Below are 10307 nucleotides of genomic sequence, written 5' to 3'. Positions count from 1 at the left end.
GAACTCAATTACGCCTTGTAAACCGTCAAGTCTTAACCAAATGGATAATTTACTATTTATCTTTAGAATTTCAAGAATTCACATCTGAATAACACCGCTATCACAATACGGGTGCAATTTTGTACTTCAAAACGAATCGAAATTTGAGAAAGATGTTCGATCGAATAACCCGATTTAGATATCGTTATTTATTAAGATCAATGTGAAGTTATGGTATCAAGCATATCAATGAATAAAGACGGGAAATGTCATCGATTTTTTTTTATTTATACATGTACAAAAGAAAAGAAAAAGGACGGATTTTTTCTGTTGCTATATATAGAAAAAGAAGATGATGTGGTATGATTGCCAATGAGACAACTCTCTAAAAGAGACAAAAATGTTCTATAAACAGACATTCAAAATAAAGTTATTTGCATATATGAACAGCATCGTTCATGTTGCTACAGGCTTTGTCTACTGGGATATCAACAGTTTGTGGTGATGAGATCATAAAAAGAGGGGCGAACGATAAGAGATAAAATAACGTATGCACCACAGCTAGCTGCCCGACAGGTTAAGAAATTCGTCTTATTTGCTCATTGCAGATTTTAAATGAACTTTTGAATGTATGGACGGACACTTTTTATCCATTTAGATAAAGTGCGGTTCGCGGGCTCGCGCGTTATCAATTGTCTTACTGATTTCTCTCAACTGAATCACTACCTGCAATTAATTAAAACAGGAGGAAAAAAAATACCGAACTTTGAACGTACAAACACTGATTAAGATACAACTAATAGCATTTCTTAAAACAGTGACCTTCAAGGTTTTTTTTATTATTGTTATTAAAACATCACTCTTAAGCCTTATATATATTTAACGAGTTCGTCTGGTTTGAAACATAAAAAGCATCATACTTTTGAAGAGTTTTTACATGCTTGATTTGTTTATGATTTTAGGGGTAGACTTTTTGATGAGTCAGATGTCCCCATCAGCTGGACCAGGGTATATCCTTCCTACCTTGACACAGGGACAGAGAAACTTCTATGCCCCAACACAGGTACCACAGATGAGGGCCAGTCCAAGATGGCCAACACAGCAAAAACAACACACACAAGCTAATGGTATTTTAAAGAAATAATTCATGACAGCCGTAGATTTGTTTTCTTTTAGCCATGGTTTGGGGATTTATATACAATTTTTTTTCACTAATATATTTTCTTCCAATGTCATTTTATTTGTTATGACGCTTACAAGAAGCTTTAAAACGCCCGGTATTTACATTTGATTTTTTGTTTACGGAAACACATTTGTGACGTCACCTTGTTTTGTTGCGAAGACAATAACATTAATTTTCGCGGAATTTTCGTTATATGAAATTTTACCATGAAAAAAAAATTGAAATGGACTGATTGGTTTATGTTACTGTAGCATATACATAAATATATTGTATCTGAATCTTGGCCATCGTAAACTCGGGATTTTGATGTCGAAAATTGAGAATAACTGGCAGTATAAATAAGTTGGACGTAACGCTGAACAGCCGTTTTTGTGTATTACTGTGTTTGCGCTAAAGGAAGATATCAATAGATTATTACATGGCATTTTCAATATTGGACCAGTTATCAGCCATAGACTCCCATATCAAGATATGGGTCGTGGGCTGATACCACTGCCCATATGGAAAATGACATGTAATAATCTATTTATCACATATTTTCAAGCAAGAGAAAATAGCATATACCAAATCATGTTTGATATTTTCAATAAAAAACATTTAACAAAAAAAAATTAAAAAATTATCATGTGCTTAAAGAAATTAATGGCATGATTGTAACCCATGATAAAACATTAAACGAAAAAAAAAATGTATCACAGTGAGTTTAGAAAGTTCGTATCACAGTGAGTCAACAAAGTATTTGTGAAAAGTTTAACAAGTTATTAACAAAAAGTAAAATCACAAAAATACTGAACTTGGAGGAAAATCAATTCGGAAAGTCCATAATCACATGGCAAAATCAAATAACAAAACTCATCAAAAACGAATGGACAAGAACTGTCATATTCCTGACTTGGTACAGGCATTTTCAAATGTAGAAAATGGTGGATTAAACCTGGTTTTATAGCGCTAACCCTCTAACTTTGATGACAGTCTCATCAAATTCCTTTATATAAAACATATATAAATTCGCAGAATTATAAATATTAAACGACTAAAATAAAAGTGTTACATTTCCAATAAATGCTTAGGAAGGATACACCATATCGCAACGTTGTACTTTATAGAAATTTTATGAATTGTCTACTCAAACCACATAATCTTCAATTATAGTAATTCGACACCAAAATAATCGTTCAAAATAAGAATATGGAAATGCCGAACTCCAATGCATATTAAAAAAAACGGACAAAATTAAAGGCTATGATTTGGAAATAAGTTCCGCCTGAATTTTCGATATCATACAACAATCACTTTTCCAGTGTGGCGTCAATTATTTTCTAAGTTCTTTATGACGTCACAATTTAACGGGAAGGTTTGTGATTTCCACTGTTGATTTTTACATTTTTTTCTACTACAGCAGATTTGTAACTTTCCTAATTGCTATACAAATATGAATATGTATTCTATGGTTTTCATAGTCTAGAAAAAGAAAAATGGAGGTATCAATGTCATCCCATTTCCCCAAGATACTGCAAAAGAGAGCTTCCCGAAATTTGGTTTCAAGCTTCATGTGAGAATGCTTTACCATGTGATACACAATCACCGCTTACCTACTTCTTGTTATTTGAAATTAAATTTGCGCAAAATGACAATACGTGTATATCTAATATTTAAAATGTCCTTTATACTTTTATTAGCGACTATTGATCGGAGAGTTCTTAAATTTATTTTTATCATTCTCTATTTTTGGAATTTTGGATCCTCAATGCTCTTCAACTTTGTACTTGTTTGGCTTTATAAATATATGAGCGTCACTAATGAGTCTTATGTAGACGAAACGCGCGTCTGGCATACTAAATTATAATCCTGGTACCTTTGATAACTATTTGAATGTTATTCTATGATATGTGTTTCCAAATACATTGATTATCATTAATTACTTTTATCGATTAACAAGAAGGTCGTTTAGACATTAAATGCATTTTTTTGGGGGGGCCTATTTTGATTTTAATATAAAAAGCAAACATGATCTAATGAATAACAAAACTGTTCAGTACTTTATTACATTTAAGTCATCCACATCATGTACATGTATCTCTATTCATTTTATTAACATAAAGACATATATTACTAATTAACTTTGTATAACAGTGAATCCTCCGATTTCAGAATTCCAGAACATGCCTGGACGACAGGTAAGGCCTGTCAATCCTGCCACCGCAGGTGCAAGACAACCAGGTCAAAGTAACATCCGTGGTGGTATGAATGCTCGTCCAATTACAAGACAGTCTTGCACTGAACAACCACCCCGCATGCCACAGTCTATACCAACCAGAAGACAAGTGGCCTTTCCTACCGCAGTACCCAACCAACTAAATAGACATTTAGCTACACAAATGAGAAGCCCACAACAAATTGGAGGACAGCATAACATGGTTATGCCACAGGTAGGTACATCTAGCCGTATTTGACTTTCATGAATTTTGGATCCTCACTGCTCGTTATACTTGTTTGGCTTTATAGCTATTTTGATCTGAGCGTCACTGATGAATCGTGTGTAGACAAAACGCGCGTCTGGTTTACTAAATAATAATACTGGTACCTCTGATAACTATAGAGGTATATCTAGGGACGTAACAGTTTTTAACCAAATCCAACTATAGAGTTCATTCTAGGCGAGAATTGACAAGATTTTGTAGTGAGAGGGGAATATTGTTTTAGCTAAGTTCGCTGTTTCGAAAATTTCTCCTTTAATAATCTTATATTAACTCGTCATATCGAATAAGCTATTTGAAATAAGAAGTTAAAACAATTATTTTACAACTTTTAATGCATTTTTAGAATTACATGTCTGAAGAATTCCATCAGAAAGAAGACTCTAGTCTATACGATTCAAGTAGCTCATCTCCCGAAGACGAAATTATTTCCACTTTCTATGATATTATAAACAAACTGACATTAAGGTCAGACAACATAGACGAAATAACGGATGTAATTATACAAATGCTACAAAATTGTTCTGATGACCGTGTTATAAGTTACATCATAGATTATTTGTTCGAAAAGGTTTGTCGTCATTAAAAGCCTTTTGAAATGTGTCTAATGCATTATCATTGACGCAAACTTCACATTTATTTTACTTTTACTTTGGTATAGGGTCTGAATAAATAGCAAAAGAATGTTTTAAATTTGCCAAAATGTACTTTATACCATGCCTTTTTCATTAATAAAATAAGAGATAAAGGTATGAAATATTTTTGACAGGTTTCAGATCGTGCAATACTAGGACAGTTTCATTATAATCAAATGTATCCAAACTTATGACAGCATACACCATGTTTGCTGTAAGTTTGTTATAGTTAGAATTGGAATTGGTGACAGGTGTTTCCAAACATTATTTGAATTCCGAATGAAATTTATGATTTGTATGAGAAAAAGAAACTAAATGGGGTTTTTCTTCACCGAATATTTAAGCTAAACAATTATTGTTTTTAGTAATTATATAGCATACATACTTATTATACTTATTCATAATTGAAATGACGTTTTATTCATTATAAAAGTCAATGCAGAGTTCTCACCATCAAAATTATTTGTTTTCCAGAGTGTTGCGTGCCATTTTTTGCCACGGTATGGTCGGGTTTTTCTTTGGTTCGTCCAAGAAATTTGATTATCTGATTTGTGTGTTCTGCATTTAATTTTAGTCTGGGAACGCGGCAAATTATAACTTGTATATAATAGAATATGAATCAGAAATCAATCTATCATTTGAGGTTTTTAGATAAATCTTCGATACTTTTCTAGTTTAGTTAATGGATTTTGAATGATGTTTAAATGATGAATATCCTATGTTTTCACGACTTTTATATGTTTTAGTCTATTATTGAACCAGATTTTCACTATACCGGAGCACAACTTGTTAAGTTCTTATTTGAAAAACTCAGGACGGTTCCGACTCTTGCCTATTTCAGAAGTCTTTTTATTACCAGATAAGTTTTTGTCGATCATTCTTTGCTACATAATATCTGTAAGGCTGCTGACGCTCTTTCATAAACATCACATTTTTTTCATTCTTTTTATAACAGAACATTTGAAAAATGCGTACAAAAGACGATTTTGAGAATGATTAGAACATAGAACAATTATAACTTGGCATTAGAAATGGTTCCTGATGAATGTTAATCTAGTAAAAACGCATAGAACGCACGAAATGTATAAAGTGTTGTTTTCAATGTTAATAAGGTTTATGAGAGCATGTAAACTTTGAGAAATTAATTTATGGTACCATACATAATTTTTGTACTGAAGAACATTAATCAACATGATTTGAATTATTTGTATGATGTATTCGTCTCATTCAAGATGCAAGGAAGAGTATTCAAAAAGGCAAGAACTGATTTCAAACCCGGATAAAGTTCCTAGTTTATGTGGATTTGTAATTTTTCTCGGAGAATTGTTTATAAACATAGAAGTAAGCAATTGATTTATACATGTTTCATCATAAACAAGATTGGTCCGAAGTAGCAACAAAATGGCCAGCAATGCAGTGTAAAGAGGATATACAAATTTTTAATGGTTAATCCCACGATATTATTCGGAAAATGCCTGTTCCAAGTCTGAAATATAACTATCTTTACTTGTATCTCCTTCTGTTCTGTTGATTTACAACGTAAATTTTTTAATATAGCCTTTCTCCTTTTAAAATTTTCCTAGGAACTGTACATTTTTTGGTTTTTATTTCAGTATAGTAATGTAGATCCGGAAAAACGATGACATAATCAATGGTTTTTGTTCGAACTTTTGCGATTGTTCCTGTTATTCAATATGCAAATATGCATGGTATCATCATGGTATAATGTAAAAGGTTTTTCTCACAGCCTAACGCGAATTTCGTTCACAAGGTGTCATTGTGGTAGGATAATAGAACTCTAATAAAAATTTGTAAATCTAAATGACAATATAGAACAAAGTAAAAAAAATACCGAACTCTTAACGGAAAGTTCATTGTCAAATGGCAAAATCAAACCTCAAACACATAAAAAAATGGAAAACAACTGTCATATTCATGAATTGGTACAAACATATCCTTATGTATGAAATGGTGGAATAAGCCTGGTTTTCTAGCTATGTACGACAGTCGAATAGAATTCAATAGCATTGACATCAATTTGTGATAAAAACAGACTTAGTTTTCTGCTTTTTAGGGTGGGCTTGTTTCCATTTTCTTTTTTTTTAAGGGTAAACATGTCAAAAATTGAAAGGGTAGCTGTGTGTATACGATAAAATTAGGATAGAATACTCTGAAATCAGACAAGGTGCCATATTTACCGTTTAAATGTCAAATAAAATTGATAATATCAAATGTTTAATTACATCAAGGCACAAACATTGTCAAATGTTCCTTTGACAATACGTCATTGTGTTGCAATAGTCCAAAGTAAATGTTCTAAAAATCGACGGATTAAATCAGTGCTACGGTATCTTCAATCAACTATGGGGGTACATATTCATGCAAAGTATGAGAGGTTGCTGTCTATGGGGCCAGAAGCGAAGGGTTTCAGGTAAAAAAAAAATTGTCAAACTCTATTTTCAAAAATGTTTACAATGCTACAACTTAATGTAATATGAAGTGAAACTAATCCTACCAAGTATGCAAGCTGTGAATCGGTGTTGATTATTATGTATTTCGAACAAACGTAAAGACGGATACAGTGCATTCTTTTATTTTTTTGGGCGGTCATATGTTTGTTGATTCAGGTAGAATGGAAAAATTTGGTGGATATTTGATCGCGTATTTTTTACAAAAGGCTGCTCACAATGCAATGGGAAATTTGTTTTCCGTTGAACATTTAAATTTGTGTTTGAAATTTACTCCCAAAATCCTAGGTATTTCATAAAATTTAATGAATCGAAAAAATTTACCCGCGGTGCATCATTATTAAATACTAATGTATACAAAAAGTACATTTTTGTTGTTAATCGTAATTGTTTTCCAGCTAACAATTTGAGGCGTTTTACAAAGAATAGCAGTTGTAAGATTTATGATAAGAGACTTGCTGTAAGTACTTGTTGAACATCCATCAAATGAAACCGTAACTTGCGCCACAGAAGTATTGGAGGTAAACAATTAAGTGATTCGTCCTATCACTCAGTAAGAAGTTTGTAAAAGTTAAACCTTGATTCATTTGCATTAATGTGGTATGCAACTCAAATTCTACTTGAATATTGATAGCTGATCAGAAATAGGTATACTAATCTACCTAAGTTTTCTTTTTGAAAACTCTTAAATTGATATGCAGCCACATATGCTTTAGTTCAATGTTCAACCTCCAGTCAGGATTCTACTTCGTCAAAATTATCTCCCCATTACGCCAGTTCATTTTCACAATCGTAGAAATGGAAGCCATGTAGGGATGACGCGCTGCCAATTTTGCTCTCGGAAACCGATAAATTTATCCACATTGCACCATTACGATCCTTATATGTCAGTTGTATTTTAAAAGACAAATGTATCAACTAGCTAATGAGCATCAGTTAATGATCTTGTCTGCATTGATTCAACTTGAAACTATTGTCTGATCGGTTGTCTGGTGGAATTTTCAAAAGTTCATAAACATTTAAAAACATTCTAATTAAATATTTCTTGGAAGGGCAGACTAGATTTTTTAAGTGGTTGAAGACAATAAACCCTAGTTATCACACACAAAAAAATATAATTTTTCGAAGATATGCATTTTCATCATCCAACTTGAAAGACTGTCGTCAAGTACTTTCAGTTAAAAAATAGCTATTGGAACACACCTACTCTGTTTTTGTGATTCATTAGATAGGTATTTCACTTGACCCATATAATTCATCTTTTAGTACTGTGATTTTTTTATGTTATAAAGTCAACCTGTAACTTTGATATATAAAAATGATAGAATCTGAAGCGAGACAATGTATGAAATATACTTGCTTTGTACGATATCAAGACAAAATATTCAACTCAAACACGCCCTAACATAAAAAGGTGCACTCGATTTTCTCTTTTCGATACAATTGTTACCCATTTTTTAAATTTTTTTCTTGAGTCACATAATGGAAGGGCAGACACGCAAATTACTGAACTAAAAGATTGATATATTTTCCGTCCGTGGTAAAAAAAAATAAAAAGTCGGAGGTTATGCATTTTCTTCATCCAACTTGAAAGATACCCATGTCGTCGACTTGATATATAATTTTTCTGCTTAACTATGCACTAGATAAATTGAAAACTTATGCAAATGATGTTTTTAAAGTAAAACACTTCGTAATTGAGAAGACAATTGTAATTTTGTTTGTTTCTATTAACTTTTAAAATTTTTGTCACTATATTAAACATTACAGTAAGCATCTATCGCCTTCTCTAACAAAGAGCTTCGATTCTTTTGTTCTATTTGAATCGGGTTTCCGACTGCTCTGGGTAATAAATCAAGGTTATGAAATACATGCTAGAGTGCTTCATATAATATATCAACTTTGTAAAAATGAAGTAAGGGGTGAAATTTTAGATTATATTGTCATGATTGACAAAAATATAAAATCTTTTTCCGAAAGCTTTACACTTCTTCAAACAATTGTACCAACATTCGCATTATTGTAAATTCAAAATTATTGTGTATATTTATTGTTTGGCAAAATGGGATATAGGCTGCATCCAAAATACGTAGTAAGAATAAAAGATACGAGTTTTGATAATGGGACATCTATCACTTCACTACAATTTTTAATATCGATTTTTTTTATAATTTTCAGTAGCTATTTCTTGTTTCTTAATTATCATGTCAAGGATGATTATTATTAATGTGCATGTTATGTTATGAATTTGAAGGAATCTATATTAACTCTATTTTGCATTAATTATTCAATTATAAATTGCCTAATGTTTCATAGAGAACAGGAGCAATAATAGAAGAAACAGCACATTTGAATAAACCGGAAGAAGGAAATTTCAGCGAAGTGTTTTTCCATCTTCAACAATTAGAGTCATGTGAGAATCTGAACCAGTAAGTCTTTAAAACTATCAACGACTACAGATGTTATGATTTAAACAAAATATCTAAGTTTTATTGTTTACCAAAAAACTATAAAAGGCCCAACATGTTTTATTGTTCTTTCATTTGTCTTTGTTCTATTATTAATATTACTTTTACTGTTGGACTGTTTTATGTGATATCCATTTAACGTGGCTCGGTACTTAGACATCCCGTCAATGTGTTAGTATTGTCTTTAATTTTTTGATGGTGTGTTTTGTATATGCTACTTTTTGTATTTCTTTGGTTCTCATAACGTGACTCTATACTTTAAAAGATCCCGTCAGTATGATATCGTTCTATTTGATGTCATTATGATATATTTTTGAACAACAAACGTCAAAAATATTCAATCGCGTAGTGGAATGAACTATTTGTGGATTCTTATAAATTCTATATAACTTTTAGACTATTTTAAATATCGGTCTATTTCTGAAATTAGAATTTTAAAATTGTTTGTATGTACAATGAACGACAAATATATGTGACGTATAAAATTTTCTGACGTCAGACACGCGAATCAATGAATGTGTTTTTAGATAGATGTTTTTGTGTCCTGTTAAATTGTTCCTTTTAAATTGTTACACGATGATGAATGCTGTACCCATATTTTGACTATTTTATTTATTATGTCTGTTTAGTTCACGCATCATTGTAAATATAACGGAATTTGATGAGACTGCCATCAAAGTGAGAGGGTTAGCGCTATAAAACCAGGTTTAATCCACCATTTTCTACATTTGAAAATGCCTGTACTAAGTCAGGAATATGACAGTTCTTGTCTATTCGTTTTTTATGTGTTTTGTTATTTGCTTTTGCCATGTGATTATGTACTTTCCGATTGGATTTTTTCTCTGAGTTCAGTATTTTTGTGATTTTACTTTCCACTGCTGAATCTCGAAATTACTGATTAATTAAACAAATGACACAGTACTGTCCACGAGAATAAAATTGAGAAAGAAAATGGGGAATGTGTCAAAGCGACATCAACCCGACCTTAGAGCAGACAAGAGGCAACTTACACCGAAATTAACAACTATAGGAGTTTCAACCAGTTGACAGTACGCCCATGATGGTGTTCGTAAAACATTGAGAAGACATTGCCATAT

The 10307-nt window shown here is 31.8% G+C and overlaps 1 protein-coding gene and 1 long non-coding RNA gene across 2 annotated transcripts; both read left to right on the top strand.

Moving 5' to 3' along the window:
* Window positions 1–947: 947 nt before the first annotated feature.
* On the top strand, window positions 948–5137 carry LOC143055189 (uncharacterized). Its single transcript, XM_076228328.1, has 4 exons — window positions 948–1106; window positions 3314–3591; window positions 3986–4210; window positions 5021–5137. Exons 1-4 carry the CDS (start codon window positions 956–958, stop codon window positions 5135–5137), a joined length of 771 nt encoding a protein of 256 aa, XP_076084443.1. The 5' UTR covers window positions 948–955.
* Window positions 5138–5504: 367 nt separating this feature from the next.
* LOC143054264 (uncharacterized) lies at window positions 5505–9171 on the top strand. Its single transcript, XR_012971618.1, has 3 exons — window positions 5505–5615; window positions 7141–7263; window positions 9059–9171. It is a non-coding gene; the product is annotated as an uncharacterized LOC143054264 (long non-coding RNA).
* Window positions 9172–10307: the final 1136 nt, after the last annotated feature.

Source organism: Mytilus galloprovincialis, chromosome 12, assembly GCF_965363235.1.
Source record: "Mytilus galloprovincialis chromosome 12, xbMytGall1.hap1.1, whole genome shotgun sequence".
Taxonomy (NCBI): domain Eukaryota; kingdom Metazoa; phylum Mollusca; class Bivalvia; order Mytilida; family Mytilidae; genus Mytilus; species Mytilus galloprovincialis.
The sequence above is the reverse complement of the archived record's forward strand: the minus strand, read 5'-3'. Positions and strand labels throughout refer to the sequence as shown.

Excerpts from the sequence above, each read along its gene's own strand:
- LOC143055189 (XM_076228328.1), top strand. The coding sequence starts at position 956 with ATGAGTCAGATGTCCCCATCAGCTGGACCAGGGTATATCCTTCCTACC. Across the intron at positions 1,107-3,313 it reads ACAACACACACAAGCTAATG|AATTCCAGAACATGCCTGGA; the intron begins GTATTTTAAAGA and ends CTCCGATTTCAG. Across the intron at positions 3,592-3,985 it reads ATAACATGGTTATGCCACAG|AATTACATGTCTGAAGAATT; the intron begins GTAGGTACATCT and ends ATGCATTTTTAG.